Source organism: Crocodylus porosus, unplaced genomic scaffold, assembly GCF_001723895.1.
Source record: "Crocodylus porosus isolate Cpor-Errol unplaced genomic scaffold, CroPor_comp1, whole genome shotgun sequence".
Taxonomy (NCBI): domain Eukaryota; kingdom Metazoa; phylum Chordata; order Crocodylia; family Crocodylidae; genus Crocodylus; species Crocodylus porosus.
This window is the reverse complement of record NW_017728906.1, coordinates 64,099,390-64,120,156: the sequence shown is the minus strand read 5'-3', so window position 1 is coordinate 64,120,156 and position 20,767 is coordinate 64,099,390. Positions and strand designations below refer to the sequence as shown.

Genomic DNA, 20,767 nt, shown 5'->3' with positions numbered 1-20,767 from the left:
ATCTGGGCCAAAGCCTTGTCTGGAGTGATCTGGTTGGGAGCAGTCTTGCTTTGAGCAGGGTGCTGGACTCAATGACATCCCGAGGTCCCCTCATTTATTTTAATTTATTTAGTTTAACTCTTTCCCACCCATTTTCTAGGACTCTACGTGTGGACAGCCCAGGGGCTAGTACAGGCAGGTCCAGTGCTTGCTTTGTTCCCCCACGCCACCTTTTTTTACAGGCAAGGTGGTCTCACCCTCATGTATAAATACTGTTAGTGCTGGGTGATCTTTGGGGTTGTTGGTTGTCACCATGTGGGTCTAAAGACATAGGCAAAGTTCTAAGATGTGATATCTTTTATTACACCAACTGAATAGTTGGAAAAAAATGTTCTTTGCAAGCTTTCGGGCACAAACACCCTTCCTCAGGCAAAACATGAGTGACTGGTGCCATCTTTGTTCGGGGGGGCATGTGCCCCCCCCCAGTGACCAGTCAGTGATGGAAGGGGGTGGGGGGGATCCCTCATGGTTAATTTTGCTGACCAGGGGTGGGGATCCTCTTGTGGCTGATGGCATGGACCACGAAGTGGCTGTGGTGTTTCCAGAAGTGCCGCGGTCCTTCATCCAGCAGCCCTACTCCCTGGCCAATGCTTGCAAGGGGGCACCAGCACTCCCACCTGCCCGTCACCTATGTGGCCTGTCAGGGTGCAGCGGCGCTCACGGGGGTGCACGCGCACCCCCTACACGTCACCACTGAAGCAGAGGGAGCGTCTGCCTGTGTTTTTCAACCTGTTTTGCAGGATGTGGACAGCCTAGGGGTTAAGAGCTCCTTGAAGCCCTAACAAGAGAGGAAACCAGGCAGTGGAGGGGGCAGTCGAGCTGTTCTGAAGCCCAGGGGCAGGGCTGCACCCCTGAGGGGTGCCTACAAATGCGCAGGAGACAGCGGGCAGATGTGACACCTTTGATGCGACCGGCTCATCAGCAAGCGTGGGGGCACGAGCACCCTTCCCGAGGCGGAGGCGGAGGCACCAGCCACCAGGGCAGCCGCGGCTCCCCCGTGGCGGGCCGGGCCGAGCCGCGTGCCCGGCGGGGAAGGCGGCGGCCACTGCAGAGCCGCGGGGAGGCGGGGGAGCGCCGCGGGCTGCACCTTCCCCGTTGCATCGCATCGCATCGCATCGCATTGCATTGCAGCGCCGCCGCCCTCATGGAGCCGGGCGCTGCGGCGGCCCCGGCGCTCCTGCTGCCCCTGAGCGAGGCGGAGCAGCAGTGCTACGCCGAGCTCTTCGCCCGCTGCCGGCCCGGCCCGGCTCCCGAGGCGGCGGCGGGGGGCAGCGGCGTGGCCGAGCTGTTCAGGGCATCGCAGCTGCCCGCCGACGCGCTGCACCAGGTAGGGGAGTGCGGGGGGCCGGGCTGCGAGCTCGCCCCCGCGCTGCTGCCTGCTCCTGCGCTCCCCGCCTCTCGGGCCCGGGGGGAGCAACTTGGGGAGAGAGTTGCAGAAGTTGCCTGCACTGGGGTGCCGAAGGGGGAGGCGAGGGATCTCCCCATCCCCCAGCCAAGCCGGCTCTTCCCATCTTCATAGGATCCGAGGGACGCAGGGCTGGAAGGGACCTCACCGGTGCGTCTGGCTCAAGGCAGGGTGGGCAAAGCGGGAAGGCCTCCTGTGGCCCCTCGCTCCCCGCCCCCAGCCCTTCCTTTCACAACTTAGTTCCCCCTCCCACCCTGCTGCCTGGGTGCCAGCCTTTGCTGAGCTTGAACCCATGCCACTTATTTTATGTTATTTTTTTACAGGCAAGCCTCCTGTGTATAAATACTGTTAGTGCTGGGTGATCTTTGGGGGTGTTGGTTGTCACCGTGTGGGTCTTGGGACGTAAGCAGACAAGGGGAGAGATGTGATATCTTTTATGAGATGAACTCAGTAGTTGGAAAAAATTGTTCTTTGCAAGCTTGCAGGCGCAAATGCCCTTCTTCAGGCAGAGGGAGAGGCTGCTGGTGTCGTGTGCACTCTCCTGGCTGCAATGGAAGTCAGTATGCAAAGTGGGGGGGTTTTTTGGGTGGGGGGTGTTGTTTTTGTTCTGGGTGGACGTATACTGGGTTTTTAGTATAGCAGTGTGAGAATTTGTAAAGTTTGTTGTTTCTAATTTGTGGAGATTTTGAAGACCTGGCTAGATAAAGTCTCGACTGGGGTCATCTTGTTGGGGGTGGTTCTGCTTTGAGGCGGGGGGTGGGATGAGATGACCTCCTCTGGTCCTTTCCAACCCACATTTTCTAGGATTCTGTGCAGCACTGAGCCAGGGCACTGGGGAAGACCTGCTGCAGGGACAGGTGTGTTGCGAGGCCTGAGGACTGGGAGGTTTTTATGCCATGCAGGGGCCATTTGCTGGCTTCAGTGTATTGGCTCCTTCCTCCTAGACTCTTTTACTAAGCTGGACTGTGATTGTTTTAGTATGGTGGGGGCTGAAGGTGCAGCTCTTGGGTGTTACCTGTTGTCTAACCTGATTGAAACCAAGCTATCACAATAAACTTCTTGAGGTGTGTTACAGCAATAAGTAGCAGTTTCTCTCTCTCTCTCTCTTTTTTCTTTCTGTTTTGGAGGGCAGGGACAGTTTTGTCTTTGAAATGTTCATGGCAGTTCATCGTTGAAACTTAAGGTGGTGGTAATGTTGCTGAAATTGTTCTGGGAGGGTTGGTGGTAATGGAGGGACTTCAATCTGAGGAGAGGCTTCAGAGGCAAGTCCTGTTCAGTTAAGGAAAGAGAGGCTGGGGCAGGGGACGGGTCAGGGACAGACACACACACACATGCACACGTGAGATGGGTTCGCACAATATGAAATGGCAAGGAGCAAAGTCAATCACGGTTTATTCTTTACTCTCTTCTGCAGGACAAGAATGGGGTCACAAAACCAAGCTAGCAGCGAGTAAGTTTAAAGTGAACACAAGGCAGTTCTTTTTTCACCCAACACATCATTCTGGTGTGGAGATCCTTGCCATCAGGTGTTAAGGAAGCTGCCAGGTTAGTTGGCTTCAAAAAGAGACTGGACAGATTCTTGGAGGAAAGGGGCATCAGGAGCTATTGAGCACGGGACTTAGGGGTACTGCCTCTGAATCGGAACCTCTTGGTCCTTAAATGCTGGAGGCTGTAAGTGAGAGAGGAACGAAAACCTGGTCATACCTTCTTCATGCTCCCATTCAGCATCCACTCTCTGCCACTGTGTGACACAGGCCTATTTTATGTGCATTAGGGAGCATGGGCTGTTGCCCACTGAGTAAAGCTAAAAGCCCACTTTAATCTGGGAGAGGGTGGCACTAAGTGCACATTTGGTGATTATGGGAGACAACTAAAGAAAACAGGGACAGAAGTGGGGGTCAAAGGTTCAAAATATGTTCAGCAAGGGGAGACACCCGTGTGACAGGCCTTTTGATATGTCATTTGGGACAGTGGGCCAAGTAGAGCTATAAACCCCCCTGGGTGATATCACTGATTACTTGTGACCAGCAGAAAAACAAAACAGGGATGGGAGGGTCAAAGTTCATAACAAGTGCACCATGGGGGGAGACTTTGCTACTTTGGGGATTCGTGCCCATCGTGGGGAAACTATAAGCCCTTCTTGGAGAATAAGGTTAATGAGAAAGTGATAACTCATTGCTTGGGACAAATAGTAAAAATCAGGGATGGGAGTGAAGGTCAAAGGCTCATAACTGTACCAAGGAGGGACACCTGTGTGACATGCCTTTTTGTTGCCTTAGGGCAGGGGTTCCCAATGTTTGCAAAGAAAAAGCAGCGGGTGCCAATATGACAGTATTTTTGGTTGGAATAATGATTTTTACTGATCATGAAAATGCATGCGGGCACCTGAATAAACCTTAGTGGGTGCCATGGCACCCATGGGCACCGCATTAGGAACTGCTGCCTTAGGGGACTGTGGGCCCAGGCCCACCAGGTAAACTATCAGCCTCCCAGTTTAAGAAGTCAACAGGTGATTCCTTGGGACAAATGATAAAAAAAACCAGGGACAGGAGGGATGGTCAAAGGTTAATAACTAGTGTGACAGGATACTGGACAAGATGGGCCTATTGTCTGACCCGTAAATGGCAATTCTTATGCTCTTAATAATAGTTACAACACAGTGTGCGGTAGTTGCTGGTTCATCCTCCGATTTGCATAGTAGTGGAGATGTGATCTCTCTACATATTGTTTGCATATCAGCTTACAGTCATCTGGGATCCCTTTGGGTGAATGCACTATTATCTGTAGTCCCTTGTGAGAGGCACAGGCAGTATCGTTCTTATTTACTTTTACATATTGTCTACCTTGTTAGTAAACACATCCAGGGGTATCATTAATATCGCAAGACACCTTCTTACATTGATTTGATCAGTAAATATTCTAACAATGGCTATATATTGTAAAGTTTATGGATTATACTAAGTATGTTTTATTATCATCAGCAAATTCTTGGTATTAGGACATTAGCTTACATAAATATAAAGTATATGCAGTGATATAATGTGCAGATGTACATTTAGGCTGAAAATTACAAGGTTTTTTGCCATCAGTGGAATTAGGTTTTGAAAGAGCCTTCTTATGCATCTGATGAGTTTTTTATTTTTATTTTTATATTTTTTTGCTCGGCTTCTAACTAGTTTTAACATGGAGTTTGATTAGTGTAGGAAGAATATGAAGTTAGTGGACTGTGACAAGATAATCTTAATGGTCACCATCACCTGCAGTCTCCATGTTGGAGGATAGAGGTAATTTGCAATGTAGTAGGTGTTTGGCAGTCGCAGGCTTCAGGCCATCTGCTGAGAGCCAGGAAGGATATTTTTTTGGGGGGGGGCCCCCTATCATGAAGACTGCTGGACTTGGGGTTTTTTCCCTGCTTTTCACTGATGCATTCGGATTGTCCACAGTTAAGGCTGGAATTTTTTGATAGGGGTGTGGTTATACTCCTGCTGGTACTTAGAAACCCAGTAGTTTTTGGCATGTGGGTTGTTCTCTTCTGTTTGTGGTCTTACTAGTCACCAAATTTGGGGTCAGGAAGGAATTTTTTTCCCCTGTGCACTGTGAGAGCGTTGCCTTCTATAGCGTGGGGCACGGACCTCTTCTTGAATCGTTTTAGCGTATATTAACCAACCACTTTCCTGTCATGGTTGCGGTAGAACATTGACAGTGCCTTTGTTTCCCTTGTTTTTGCCTTTTGTGTCCGTTCTTGGTGTTTTGGGGCTTGTTGTTTGTAGATTTGTGCTGGAGTTTGTAGTAAATCAGTGACTGCAAATGCAGGGGACTGAACCCTGTGGTTCAAGAAATCCCTTCCAGTTTCAGGCTCTTAAATGATGAAATTTGCCTTGGGCATGTTAAGCACATCTTAGTTCTCTTCCTTCTGTGAAACAAAACTTTTGATTAACTCATCAAAGTAACATGCTAGTAATTAATTAAACTGAGAGAAAAATACTGAACTCTTATTTTGCTCACAAGAATTTAAAAATACTGTTGTTCAGAAGTTCTTGTTTTATTTCTCAAAAAGGGTCAAGGCTAGGGTGAGGAACAGGTATAACTGGCCAAGGCATGAAGGCGCTAAAAGTCCTGTTGCCCTGGAAACGGCCAGTCCTTTTACTGAGCATATTTAGATTTACATAATATGCAGGTTGAACTAAAATAGGGGTAATTATGTGACCAAACCTTCCCCCACCTTCTGAAGATGATGTTTATCTGATATGCGGAGGGAGAATGTTGCTAGTCACTATAGTAACGCTCTTGGGAATCAAATTGTCGTCCTGATCCGCCATAATTCAGGGGGGCTCCTTATGAGCACAGGAAAGGATTCATCTGCACAGATCTTATCATAGGATGAGGGCCTCAAATTTACTAATGTTGGAAAGAGAAGGAAGAGAACTAAAAAAGTGGTTAAGGAACTTATTTAAAGGCTCCTATAGGTTGATTCATATTTGTAAATTTTTAATACTATCCATTGGGTAGTTTTATTCTATAGCTCTTATTTTGACATAATAAATGACTTTCTGGCACAATACTATTTTTACTGTAGAATGTGGCTATACACATACCTGATGATATTTTCTTATTTTCACTTGTTTGCCGTTTCAGGATTTCTCCCATGTTGCATAGGGAGACTTTATATCTATTTGAGCAGTACTGAGTATTTTGATTTGTGTTTTGTATAGCACCTCACATAATATTGTCTTATGCAGTAGGCAGGGTTTTCAGGTGATACATTAAAATGGATAATAATATTCAGGTCATTCAACTTGCATCAGGAAACTGGATCTGTGCAAATAGACCCTAAAGCCTTTGATGACCCTTCTTGAATTCAATACAATGATTGTGTCTGTTTGCTAACTTAATGCCTGATACTGCTGCTGGAATCAAACTGTTATGACTGGTGGTCTTGTAATGGTGATTTATGCAACCAAGCTTGGAACAATTCAGACCAGTTTTATTTTAATTCCTAAGATTTCTGGGGCATTTATAGAGTTCGAAAGGAAATAAAACTACCCCAAACTTAAGAACTTAATGGAGAAGGGAGCCATCTGTGTAAATGTAATTGGTTCCCTTGTCTTTATCATATTTGTTTACAACAACAACTAAAAAAGAATTAAGTAAAATAATCCCTAGTAATAACAATGTCAGCTTCATTAAGCCACAAAATTAAAATATGATGCAACTGAAAACTAAACTTGGTAATCAGTTTGGAATCAAACTTAAATGTAGCTTTTTGTGTTTTAAGGTATCTTTCCTCGGAGGTCTAACTCACTTTCTTTTTTTTTACTTCAGCCAATGACAATACATTCTAAATGTCAGAATCCTAAATTTCTGGACATTTTATTCTTCTTATTGTACTATCAGTTCGTCTGTGTTGGTGCTACTTGAAGCCACAAGCATCAAAAGTTTTTAACAGCAGGGTGCAACTGTAGGAAAAAAAATATAAAGAAAAAAATGTCTACAGGTTTTGTTAGACCTTCTTCTGAAGCAGTTGGTTTTGTTCACCACTGGAAACTGGAATTCATGTCACAAGAAACCTCTCTACTGTTGTTTCTCTGAATTATTCACTTTTTAAATTATCTCTGCCACATGTAGTCTGATCAGTTTTTGTCCAGAGAGTAGAATTTTAGCAATGCTTCAAATGTAAGATAACAGTGGTACACAAAATCTGCTTGCCACTGATACAGGAAATACCTGTTCTAGGAAGAGGTGGCTAGCTTGAATTTGAGATAATTTGCTTGTTTCCAGTTAGTTGTCTGAGCACAGGAGTTTTTATTTAAGGAAAAAAAAAAAAGAAATGAAAGCCCTTTGTGATTAGTGCTTACTTTGCCAGAATCTCTGTGGTGCTGCCTCAGTGAGTTAGTCTGGTGGTTGTCACTGCTTGGAGTCTTGCAGAGTTGAATTCACACTGATATGGCTTACAGTTAAGCTGCACTTAGCCCAGACCACAATGGGATTGTCCAGATTTTGTAGGTAATCTTGAATGTAGAATTCCCTAGCTTGAGTTTGAACAGCCTGAGGGATTGCTCTAGTTTTTGCTGTGGTAACCTCAGAGATCTAGTCCAGACACAAAGAATAGCTAGAGCGCTATTTCCTTCCCCCTTCTCTGAGGATGCCAGTATGCTGTGGACTGTGGCAAGTGGCATTAGGGGCATTTTGGCAGCTGCATGCCACCTAGAAATCCCCTGTATGCTGAAAGCATTCCCTGCAGGAAATGCAAAACTCTGAAACTCTTGGTTCAGAGACAATGCCTTTTATTAGACCAACTAAGAAAGTGCAAAAAAAAAATGAAAATAATAGTTTTTTTGGGGTGTGTGTGTGGTTTTTAGTTGATCTAATAACAGGGATCATCTCGGAGCCAAGAGTTCTAGAGTTTTGCATTTCTTTTGGTCTCAGACCAACACGGCCAAATACCAAATACATTCCCTGAAGTATGCTTTCACAGTCCCTTATATCAATGTGAGCTGCCATGGGGGTCACAGCTAAAGTACATCTGCACCTTAGTTTCTTCTTTCCAGGTCTGTGTGGGATCGTAGGGATGATCCTTTGAGGGAGAATGAAGCTTTATCTTATACAACAATGACTTTTTCTGGTTAGTCACAGAAAAAACATACGTGAGTCTAAACGGAATTCTTTTCTTGCCTGGAATACTGTGATCTGTTTAACGGGAGACCAAAAAAGAGGTGTCTGATGTGTAGGGCTAAGCAAAACCAGTAGGAACGGCATGATACATGTGCTCCAAATCATCAGGTAGGAAAGAAAAACTAGGGTAAAATGGCAGCATTCAAGTTCTCTATTTCTTTTTTTTTTAAAAAGAAAAAAGTAGGTAGCAGAAATGAAACGGTGCCAGAGAATGAAGTGCCAAAGAGGAAATGCTGGAATAAACTTCAGAAATCCAAGAGCAGCAAGGTCAGTATGACCAGATGGTATGCACCCAAGAGTTTGGAAGCTAGCAGTAAAATCTCTCATTAAAATCAGCTACTCTGCTGGGGAATAGGAGCACAGCAAATATTGTGCCTATTTCTTTAGCGGTTGGTAGAGATGGTCTTAGGAATGAGACCTGCAAGTCTTATTTTGTCACTAGAAAAATGGTTGACACGATAACTAAAAATAGAAAGAATCTAGCTGAACAGGATATGATGGGAACAAAATAGTGTTATTTATGCAAACTTCAATCATGCCTCTCTCATTTACTGTTAATCTTTTAAAGTATGTATGAAGTGTGGCTAAAGTATATTTTTATGCAAAAATGGAGGAATATAGTGATGGAACAGAATTTGAAGATGGAACACAAGGAGGAGGTTTAATCGAAAGGGGACACTGAAGAACATCAGATGTCTCTAACAAAACTAAATGAACAGGGCGTATAGTGTTGAATAGAAGATATTCAGGAATTACAAATGCAAAGTAATGTTGGGAGAAATAGTACAAATTATTCCTATGTGCACATTGCTGAATTCTAATTTAATTGCTTCCACTTGAGAGAGAATCTGGGTATTATTGTAGGAAACTCAGTACAAGTCTTTCCCACCACCCGCCAAAAAAACCACAACCCCAAAACCTCCCAAATGCCCAGTGTTAGAATGGACTTACTGTGTTCAGCTCTTCTCGTTCTATCTCAAAAATGTAAAATATTAAAAAAATTATGAGACTTGTGACAAGTGATAAGCAAGACGAGATTTCTGTATCAGGAAAGATAAGAATTTATTTGTAGAAAGCAGCTAGAAGCATGGAAAACAGAGCATGGAACAGACAAAATTGTTTCAGCATCCTTTTTTTTCTCTAGTCTCACATTAGAAGAATAAGGCATTATGTTTAATCTTGATAATTCCCCCCCCCCCCAATGTACAGTTAACCTGTGGAACTTCATTCCACAGAATTATTGAGGTCAAGTTCATAAGAAAATCCCCCAAAGGGTATTTTATAGGTGTTTTATTCAGAACATTGGTAGTTGGTGCTTGTCAACAAGAGAGAGAGATTATCATGCTTCTGAGCAAAAGACAGCTACTAAGTGATACTGGTTTGGGGATATTTCCACTATAGGTAGTTGGTTCCATTATTGTACTCTGTGCATTTTGCTGCATCTGTTTTTGGTAATTGGTTCTGTTCACCATTGGAAACTGATATTAGACTAAACTGCTTTTCTGGTTTGGTATGACAGTTTAAAAAAAAATGAATGATGGGGTTTTCTAAAAGTATGCATATGACTAAGTTTGTCAAAGTGTCAATAGCATTTCATCAGCTTTATCCTCTCTGAGTGTTGAAATACAGATACCATGCATATTAATTGCTGTGCAACAGGTGGCTATTATAACTGTTCTGCAGTATTTCATTCTTGACAGGTCAGTCAAGTGTGACCTGATTTTTTTATAAGTAAGCAAGTACTGAATATGGTGTCTGCTGTTTGTATTGAGCCAAAAATGTTACTAGTTCAACATGTAAAGTAATAAGACTGTTGCATTTGCAGGGTGTTAAAAGCTATATAATTTAATAGGGGTGCACCAGTAAAGATTTTTTGGACTGATACTTATGGCACAGATCCGATTGCTGATATGCAGCCTAGCAGCTTGGAGAGCAGCATCTGGCCAATAAGTCTGTTGGGGGGAAAGGAGGGGGAAGGTGGCAGATCGAGGGCCCTGCAGTGAGGGAAGGAGTGGAGCTGGGGCAGGCACTGCCCAGCTGGGGCAGGGCAGGACATGGGATGGAGTTGCCAGTGACTCGTCCGGGGGGCATGGGGAGTGGGGGGCTGGATCCTGCTGCTATGTGCACCCTTGGGGGAGCGTTCCCTCTGATCTGTGTGTGGGGCGAGGGTGGGCTGCTGCTGTGGGCTGGGGCCAGGGGCAGGACTGGGCTTCTCCTGGTGGGGGGGAAAGGGCTTGGGCCAGGCCTGCGGGCAGTGGAGGTGGTGGGGTGCTACGGGGGGCTACAGCCATCCCAAAATTCACTGTAGCCCTTGCATGGCTCCTCCAGGGTGCACGCAGTGGTGGGATCTGCCCTCGCACCCCCTGCGTCCTCCAGACAAGATGCTTACATATTCGTCCCATGCCCTGCCCTGCCCTGGCTGAGCAGCGCCTGCCCCAACCACACTTCCTCCCTCACCTCAGGAGCCTCGATCTGCCTCCCCCCCTCTCCCCCTATGCCCCGTCCACACAGCATTTATTGGCAACATTATTGGCCACATGAAAAAAAGCCATTTGCCAATAATGTCAATTTTTCTTTTACCGGTGCCAATACGATATGGACCAATGTATTGGTGCACCTCTATAATGTATACAGTGCTACATAACGAGGAGGTGTGTTTTAATAATTATCAGTATTAGTTAGTTTGAGGATTTTGATTAAACAGAGAATCTGGAAGATGGAAAGATGCGAGTCAAATATGCGTAAGAGTTGCCATGTCTGTTCCGAGAGACTCAGAGCAACTAGTGTGATTCACAGGATAGTCATAACAGCTATTGGATGTGGTTTCATTTTGGACTGGTCTGAAATTTTTATTTGATTTCTACTAATTTATATTTTTATTGTTCTACATGATAAATTAAAAATTAATTTTAAATCTAATTCATAATTTGTGAGTAGTTTTAGATGTAATCTATTTCTAATACATAGGTAATAGTTTACAAACAAAAGTCCATTTTTTCATTTCTGAATTGGCATACTGGATTTTTTGAAACTCTAAGGATGTGGGTGCTGATTGTATGAAGTTGTGGCTGCACTCGCACTGCTTTTTTAAGTTGTCAGTGTCCTGTTTCCATATAAATAACAAAGATTTTGGACATTTCATTTTATTCTTCTTCGACTTGCCCAGTGAGTTAGCTTAGCTTTATGTTGACTTGTTGTTACAGTCACTATGAGATGTTTGACGTATTATTACAGTCGCTATGAGATGTTTGATCATGTACACTGTCACTAGCAGAAATGTGAAAAAATCTTAAAAAATATTCCTAAATTTAGTATTTCATCTGAAAAAGTATCAGTAAAGCTGAAATGCCAGCCTTAGGAATAATTTCCTAAGTGAAAATGAGTAGTGGTGTGGATGTTGGTTTTAAGACAGTTTCTTGAGAGAGAGAAAGCAGGTGTAGTGGGAACTAGAATGCAAGTATTCTGACTGGGAAAAATGAGACTTGATGTGTCTTTTAAACAAGCAGAACTACTTTCTTTTTTCTGGCCAAATTGTATCTCATACTTGATCATGAGCACTGTACACATGCATTTATAAGAAGAATATAGCTTTAGGCTTCTCTTGGCATTGAAAATATAATATAGCTAACTGGCTTTGGAACAATCAACAAACCATGTTAGTGTAGACAGTTATGTTGTTTAGAAACATGGAAAAACCGTATCCAAAACTGAAATGGTTATGTTGGTAACGTCTCCCCTGTAGATGTAATTTATATTAGCAAAAGAGTCCTTGCTGGTATAGCTTGCATTGTTACAGAAATTCAGGGAGGTGGTTTAGCTGTAGTCACAAAAGAGCTGTTATCGTAGATATTAGTGGCATCTCCACTAGTCTTTGTAAAGTTTACCAGCCCTCTGAGTAGATGCAGGATTGTACTTATGTACATGTTGTCATGTAGGAACATTGCTTACCTTTGTTTTCAGGAATCGGAAGCCTTTAGTTTGGAGGAATAGGAATATTTATGTCTTGTGGATATCTGTTCATTTTATGTCTCTGTAAATAGAACTTCCTGCTTTTCATAAAACTATTGCTGGGGAGAGTTTTCAATGAGATGTTTTGTGCCCAGGAAGTAAAAGTCTAATAAGGTGTGACACCTGAACAGTGTGTCAGGTCAAGTATTATCATTTGAATGGCATAAGTGTACTTTGTTTTGTATAAATAGGGAGGAGTAAATGCATATCTGATTAATTTAGATGATGGAGTTCAAATACGTGATAGACCAGTGGTTTTTTTCAACCAGGGTGCTTGGGCACTTTAGGGTGATGCCAGATCCTTTGAAGGGTGGCTCAAGGTTTGAGGAGATAAGCACAGGCCTGGACTTACTTCTGTTCTGGATGATCCCCTGCTTCTAATGCCCAGCCCCTCTGCAAGAAGGTGATCACTGTAATTAGTTTTTGAAATCGGTGCCACTCAAAAGTTATGGAGGGGTGCTTCAAGTCCAAAAAGGTTGTGAACCACTGTGATAGATGGGTAAAGGGTGACACTTCAAATAGAGCAATATTAAAAATGTGTTTTATAAAAGCAGTCATTTGAAAGCCGTAATACACTTTAAACTAACTAACTTTTTAAACTAAGTAATTCAAAAGTGAATAATGGTTTTGGTTGTCTTAGGTGAGATGAGACATCTTAAAGCAGGGGTGGGCAAAATACAGCCTGTGGATCATATTTGGCCTGCCAGTTGATTCTGTCTTGTCTGTGGGGGACATGAGCTCTGGCTCTGGCCTCTGGCACTGCAGGGGACACTGGGCAGAAGCAGCCCTGCCTGCCTGGCAGACCCTGGACAGGCTGTTCTCAGGCCCTGGTAGCTCTGGTTCTGGCCTCTGCTGCACTTGGGCCACAGCACCCCCACTCAGGCCCAGTGAGAGCTCCTCTGGGTGCTTAAACCATCTGGTGGGCGCTCTGCATCTGTGCCTGGAGGTTGGCAGAGCTTCCCTGGTCCCGGTTCTGGCCCTGCCTCCTCCCTTGCCCCATGCAGTGCTATGAACCAGCCCAGCCACCTGGCGCCACCTGGCTGGAGTGCATCTCCTGTCAGGTGATGTTGCAGCAGAGAGCTGGGGCAGGCTGGAGGGGGTTGCTGGACTTCCCCAAGCTTTGTGGGGTCAAATGCAGATGAGGAGGGGTGGGAAGCAAGCAGGTTTTAGATGCAGGTGGCTCTTGAGAAGTGCGTTGTGGGGGATGGGCTGAAACGAGCTGCCTTGTGATTTGAGGAGTGTGGCTGGGCAGTGGCAGGGCTCTTCTGGGGCTAGGGCCTTCCTCCCTTTGCAAGTATCCTGCTGGCTGGTTGTGGTTCCCTTGGGAGAGGGACTTTATTTTGAGCTATTATGCAATTGCCTGTATACGCTCTACTAAACCCCCCCCCATAAATTGGGGAAAATTTTTTTTTTAATAGAATTAAAATGTGTTACAATAGATTATGTTTGATTTTTAGCATATGAATTTTTTATCTATAATTTGTTTAACTGATATTTCCACCATTAATTTTATGCGTGCAGCCCTCAACAGCTCACTAACACTCGTTAAGTGGCCCTCCAGCTGAAGTAATTGCCCACTCCTATCTTAAAGAGATCTGATTAGTAAAAATTCACAGCACCCTGCTTCTGAAAACCTGGCTTCTTTATGGTAGCTCAGATTTTCACTCCAGAATTGAAGTCTCTGAGATCATTAATCACTTCTGCAGAATTAGGCCAATGCATTTCCAAAAATGGCATTGGGGATTGGCATAACCAGGCCAGCCATTATCCCCTTGGATAGGATAACCATTGGCTAGCCAGGGATTTAAATAGCTACATGAAAGTGCAGAAGGTCCAAGTCCATTGGGATAAGAATAAGGGAGCATCTCAAATCCTTCAACAGATGTGGTGTTAGATGCTTTCGTTACAAATATTCCTGTTTTGGATATATTTAGAAAAGTGGAGGTCAGTATGTAATTGTGTAAAGCATTTTAGTTTTAAATGTTTATATACAGTACGATGAAAACATTGTTGGGTGTGTGTCCTTGTTCTAAAGCTGTTCCATGGATTGACCCGTGTTCTTTTTGTTAAAGCATCGTCTGTCTGTTTCCTACGGAAAATATTGTTTATCCAAACAGAATGCACTTTTACATATTGAGCACATAAAAAAAGTTGCATAAAATTTGGAAATGTATGTGGCATATAAGGGCTTATGGAAGGGGTGAACCTTGTTGATTTCTAACATACTCAACTAGCTTCTGACCATAGTAACCTTTTGAGCAAGTGCAAGGAAAATATTTATTTCAGGTTATTCAGCTGGGTCAGCTCAATGACCGCTTCCTTCATACGGAATAGTTAGGAATGGAAAAAGCAGGAAATCCTGTTTTCTTCCTCTATTTTGTGAATAATTGTGAGTTGTAAGTGGATGGAATCTGCCAGTTCTAAGAAAAAGTGTAGAACATGGTGACCAGAAACATGTCAGTTTAAATCACAGGCTATAGGTAAGTCTTCATTTATTTTAAAAAAATCTGTCAGCTGTAAATACAAACTGTATTCTCATAAGTTTATTCTTACTTATCCAGCTCACTTTTATGGTGGTTTTATTTAACTAATAAGAAACTGTTTTAAAATCTGTACCCTTTGCATTCCAAGTTGCATTCAAATGCGGCTTCATGCAAGTCACAATTGATGAGGAAATGGGGGAGGAGGGGGGTAAGAACATAACAACTGTCATTTACTGAGTCAGACCATAGGTCCATCTTGCCCAGAGTCACACAGTGGCAGAGAGTGGATGCTGAAACAGAGAGTTTTTTTTTCCCTGGGGGTTTTTTCCCCACTATTCCTCTCTTACTTGCAGCCTCCAGCATTTAAGGTCCAGGAAGTTCTGATTGAGAGGCTGTATCCCTAATTCCCATGCGCAATAGCTACTGATGCCCCTTTCCTCTGAGAATTGTTGAATTCCTTTTTAAATCTGGCTAATTGTCAGTTTAGGGTAACAAAAAGGGTTTCTGTAAGTGTGTCAGCAACAAGAGGAAGATCAGCGAAAGTATGGGTTCCTTATTAACTGGGGAGGCAACCTAGTGACAGATAATGAGGAAAAGGCTGAAGTACTCAATGCTTTTTTTACCTCTGTCTTCACAGGCAAGGTCAGTTCCCAGACTACTGCATATAGCAGCACAGTTTGCGGAAGACATGAACAGCCAACAGTGGTGAAAGAACAGGTTAGGGACTATTTAGCAAATCTGGATGTGCACAAGTCAGTGGGGCCAGATGTGATGTACCCAAGGCTGCTGAGTGAATTGCTGATGTGATTGCAGAGCCAGTGGCCATCATCTTTGAAAACTCATGGGGATCAGGAGAGGTCCCAGACAATAAGAAAAGGACAAATATAGTGCCCATCTCTAAGAAAGGGAAGAAAGATCTGGGGAACTAAAGACCGTTCAGCCTCACCTCAGTCCCTGGAAAAATTATAGAACAGATCCTCAAGGAATCCATTTCTAAGCACTTGGAGGAGATGGTGATTAGGAACAGTCAGCCTGGATTCACCAAGGACAAGTCCTTCCTGACAAATCTGATTGCCTTCTATGATGAGATGACTGGCTCTGTAGATGTGGGGAGAGCAGAGGACCTTGACTTTAGCAACGCTTTTGATATGGTCTCCCACAACGTACTTGCAAGGACACTTAGGAAGTATGGGCTGGATGAATAGACTGTAAGGTGGGTAGAAAACTGACTGGATAGTCAGGATTAATGGCTCAATGTCCAGATGGCAGCTGGTATCAAGTGGAGTGCCCCAGGGGTCAGTCCTGGGGCTGGGTTTTTTTCAATATCTTCACCAATGAGTGCAACCTTTAGCTAGTTTTCACTCATAGATGACACCAAGCTGGGGGAGTAGGATACGCTGGAGGCCAGGGCTAGGATTCGCAGAGATCTTAACAAATTGGTGGATTGGACCAAAAGAAATCTCATGAGGTTCAATAAGGAGAAGTGCAAAGTCCTGCACTTATGCATGGGACTGTTCCATCCTAGGTACAGGTTGGGGACTGACTGGCTAAGCAGCAGGTTTGCAGAGAAGGACCTGGGGATTACGGTGGACAACAAGGTAAATATGAGTCAACAGTGTGCCCTTGTTGCAAAGAAGGCTAACAAGCATACTGGGATGCAGTGGTGGCAGATAACAGAACAAGGAGCAGTGGTCTCAAGTTGCAGCAAGGGAAATTTAGGTTAAATATTAGGAAGAATTTTCTCACTAAGAGAGTAGTAAAACACTTGAAAAGGCTACCCAAAGAGGTGGTGGAAGCTCCATCCTCCTCCTCAGGTTCCTTCCAGCCCTCATTTTCTATGATTTACATCACTTTTATTTAAGTCACTCTATCCTGTAGGGAAGAGAAAGGGAAAGTCTGATGCTTTATTCAGGAATTTGTTTATAGTCTTATTAAAGAGTTTATTTAAAAATAACTTTGAAAAGTTTACAGTAGTAGTCTTAACCAAAGTTTGTGGTTAGATTTTCATTTAGACCAATCATTCCTTAGCATGCTCACTCCACTGTAACGTCAATTTTTTTTGTGAAGCTATACTGACCTAAAGCCACAGTAATCAAGGGGATTAATGCACTTTAACTAATGACCTTCACTTGATCCTGTATCATGTGATTTGAAAAGAAGAGGAAGATGTGGAGGTTAACCTTAACAGGGAGCAAGTGGCTGAGAGATGAGTAGTAGGAAATGGAATCTTTTTGTGTCCAGTCTGAGCCTAATATAGGTAGAAATATACTCTGTGACTGTGAAGTAGGCTCTTTTGTAACTGGTTGGTATATTCACTAAAGTTCCCAGTTAGTAATTGCAACTGTAATACATTTTCTTCCCCTTCAAATAACTTAACTTTTGTCTGTCTGTAAGGAAAGTTGTAAGTTTTGAGAGCCTGGTTATTGTAATGAGATCATTCTCAGCACACTCTACTGTTACCAGCTTCTTTAATATCTGTATTTGTTATCACCACAGCATTTTTTTTTTTTTTTTTTACTCTGAGCAGTCTCCAGGTTCTGAGTAAGTTGCAACTGAATTATTAACCAAAGTACTTCATTCCCTTACTATTTCTCCATCCAGTCACTTTTTTTTTTTTTTTTTGCACTTTAGATCAGCAGTTGGCAACCTTCTCAGGCCACAGGCCAGATTGCCACAGGGAGAGGAGCAACAAACCAAGTGAGGTCATAGGAGAAGCTCCTGCTGCCAAATGCTCCTGATACTCCGTACCTGTGGGCTGGATTGTTTATGAAGATACTGAACAAAATTGGCCCTAGGACAGACCCCTGTAGCATTCCACTTGATACGGGCTGCCAGCTAGACACTGAGCCATTAATTTCTACCTGTTGAGCCTGACAATCCAGCCAGCTTTCTATCCACCTTACAGTCCATTCATCCAACTTGTACTTCCTCAACTTGCTTGCAAGAATGCTGTGGTAGATGGCTTGAAGGTCCACAGCCCATGTCTAGCCTTGAACTCACACCCTTACATTCCCCAGGGCATCACATAACCCTTCACACCACAGAACAGAGGCTGGCATGACAAACAAGAAGTGGGTCATTTGTGTTTAAGATGCAGTTTCTTATGAATAGGGACCTACCTAAATCGCAGTAGAAGTTTGCAGCACACCAGCACCTTTAATCTCTCTCTTTTCATCAAGCAGCTTCTCCTGCTGTTGAGTGGCCAAGAGGCACAGATGGGATCTGCTAGGCTGGGCTGGCCCTGTGCCACGCCTTGCAATCCCTGGCCTTGTAGCCAGAACCATGGTGTGCCAGGCTGGGCTGTGTGCTGGCCAGGGCCAGTGGAGCTGTTTTGCTTCCCTTGCCTCCAGCTGTGGCTGCTGCTGCGGCTGTCCCTGCCCTTGCTGTGCCACATCGTTCTGGGTGAGCAGGCAAGTGGGAGGCTTCAGCCAGAGGCTCTTACCCAGCGCATGGAGCTCTGGCTCCAGCTCCCAGCTGCCTTCCACCCCCTCCATCTGCCTGGCTCAACGATCAGCACCTGCAGGGAGGCGGAGCGAGTGGAAGGGGGACAGGATCTCCATGAGCTAGGCAGGAGCCTCCTGCTAAAGCTTTCCCTCAGCCACCTGCCTGGAGCGGTGAGGCACAGTGTGGTACAGCAGGAGCCACAGCTGGAGGCAAGGGGAGCAGAACTGGCTGCCATCCCTCGTCAGCATGCGCAGCTTCTGACAGGGCTCTTCCTGGTGTGGCTGCAGTCAGCCAGGTGTTGCTGTGCTCCCTTTGCCTCCAGCAGTCACTTCTCATGCTCCTGCCCCCTACTGTGCTGCCAAGGGTGGTGGTGGTGGGGGAGCTTCAGTCTGGCTGCTCCTGCTAGAGGTGAGGGGAGCAGAGGAACATCTGGCTGCCTGCAGCTGTACTGCATGTGCAACTCACAACCCACCAGAAGCTGCAAGTTGGCTGGGGCTGGGGCTGGGGGGAGTGGAGGCGTGGGCTGCCCAGGTGGGAGCAGGTGGGGCTCAACCCCATGTGGAGTATTGCAGGGGCAGCTCTGGGCTGAATCCAGCCAGTTGGTCAGCCGTATTTTGCCCGCCCCTGTATTTAGCTTTTACAATATGTTTTCTTCCATATTGTGTTAAGTAAACCACCAGAAAAGGTTGTGTTGGAAAGCCACCAAGATTATGGCACTGTAAGTCAGCTGCTGTAGTACTGCTGGCTCATTTAGTCCTGTTTGACAAAATAGCTAATAATTGATCTGGTTTTTCTCTGATAGGAACTTGCTTAGTGAGGAAGGTCAGATCCTACTGTTTTGTGCATTTGTAAGGTTTCACATCTTGGTGGTGGTGGTAAACTAGAATTCAAAGGTCTATCAGTGAATGTATTTTTGCTGTCAAAGTTAAACACAGATACATATTCGTAATGCCTTGATGGGGTTTCTCATGCATGAAACCTATCATTCCATTTTGTAGAAGGAATGTAACTCAATTATGGTCTCGTTTATTATTGTTGAATCTCACTTCATTTTTGTGAAATTACATTCTCAAATTTGGTAGCTTCCTTGATAGAAGTAGAGAAGATGGTTAAGGATTTTTCATTTTTTAGAACTAAATTCATGTACAAGGTACGGTGATTTTTGCATCAATTGCTGCCCTTGAGTGGAAAAGAAAACACAAGGTGAGTCTTTTGTCATTTGCCCTGTGGAATTATTCTCCTTCCTGCACACTTGCAGCTGCTATTGGTTGGTTGTTCCATTTTGTTCCAGCTGGCAACATCAACAATCCTAGGTAGTTATGAGTGCAGCTGTTCTCTCCATCTGCCAGAAAACAAACCAGAAGCAGGTAGAGAAATGGAAGGGATTCTGTATCTTTCCATCAACTTTGTACAGGGATTTTTATTGTGTATACTGAGAAATTTAGTGTACTAGGGTTTCCCTGAGTTCAGTGTTGCTGTTCATCTTCGCCTCAGTTTCTTTACTTTCCTTGTGCACTGGAATTGTGCTCCCCTTCCACTGTGTGGTTTATTAACGTGCAGTTATTTTTTTAAGTTAATCTCCCAGCCTCCTTCTCAAGGGTGACTATTTCTTGTCTTAAATTCTGTGAAGGGATTTCACTCCTCCCTATACAAAAATACATTAATCTAACCCATACCCCCAGCTGGGCTAAAGAATTTCTTCCTTTGTCCCACCTAGATCCCCCACAGACACATTTTGCTTCCTAAATAATCTTCCTAGGAGCTGTATAATGTGCTTGCTACACATATCCAACCTTCCTAACTGGTTCCTGGCACTTAGATGGGAGCTATGGAGAGCCCCTCTTTGTAGAGGTTTTTTTGGTCTGTTTCCTAAATTCATTGTTCCAGAGGCCTAGTTCTGAGTCACTGTCCTTTGTGGGTGACTTTGGGACTCATTCCCTTCACATTAAAAGGTGAGTTGGCCCATTGTTTTTGATTGAAAATTTCATACAAGAACTCTTCGTGAAAATGAGTTTTTGGAAGGGAATGGAAAGAAAGAAGGAAGTACAAATATGGCTTAATTTTTTTTTTGTACAAATGGAACATGTCTTTTTCCCCATATTCATTTTTTCCCTCACAGCTGATTCAGTTCATTTATCTCTAACATCTTCATGGTATCTTGAGACAGTTTCTACACCATGAGCGTTAAGAATATCTCAGCTGGAGCGTCGGCCATCTAGAACAGATTTTCTCCATCTGCATTATATCTTCTACATTCAGATCTCACCTTTAAAAACAGAATGTCTTCATTGCCTAACATATCCCAATTTATTTTCATATACTTGAAAAAGAACATAGATGACTTTAAAAATAAATTAACAAAATACGTTTAACCTTAAAACCATTAAACTATTACAACGAAGTTGTAAATTTAAAAACATATTAAGTATCTAAATAAGCTTTGATAACTAACTCTGTTTTCATTATCATGATGACTGGTTAGACTTCAGTGCTGCAGAGAGGGACCGGGGTATTGCAGGAGTAGACTGTAAACTGCATATAAGCTAATAATACGACCTTGTTGCAACAACCACCAGCATATTAGGCTGTATTAACAGGAGTATCTTTTGCAATTTGAAATGATTCTTCCACATGACACTAAGATGTGGGGGGACTTGGGCACACTGGAAGGATGCAACAGGCTACAATCAGACCTAGACAGGTTACAAGGGTGGGC

General features: G+C 44.0%; 1 protein-coding gene across 9 annotated transcripts in view; it reads left to right on the top strand.

Moving 5' to 3' along the window:
* Positions 1-1,146: 1,146 nt before the first annotated feature.
* REPS2 (RALBP1 associated Eps domain containing 2) overlaps positions 1,147-20,767 on the top strand; it is a 152,470-nt gene continuing 132,849 nt past the window's right edge. For 3 of the 9 annotated variants that reach the window (XM_019529255.1, XM_019529254.1, XM_019529253.1), the window contains exons 1-2: positions 1,158-1,366; positions 8,291-8,383. In XM_019529255.1, coding sequence (XP_019384800.1) covers positions 1,184-1,366; positions 8,291-8,383 — 276 coding nt within the window. In that variant the 5' untranslated portion in view covers positions 1,158-1,183. Of the gene's footprint in view, positions 1,367-8,290; positions 8,384-20,767 lie in introns of all 9 variants that reach the window. The other 6 variants (XM_019529265.1, XM_019529266.1, XM_019529258.1 and 3 more) reach the window with 4 other exon arrangements.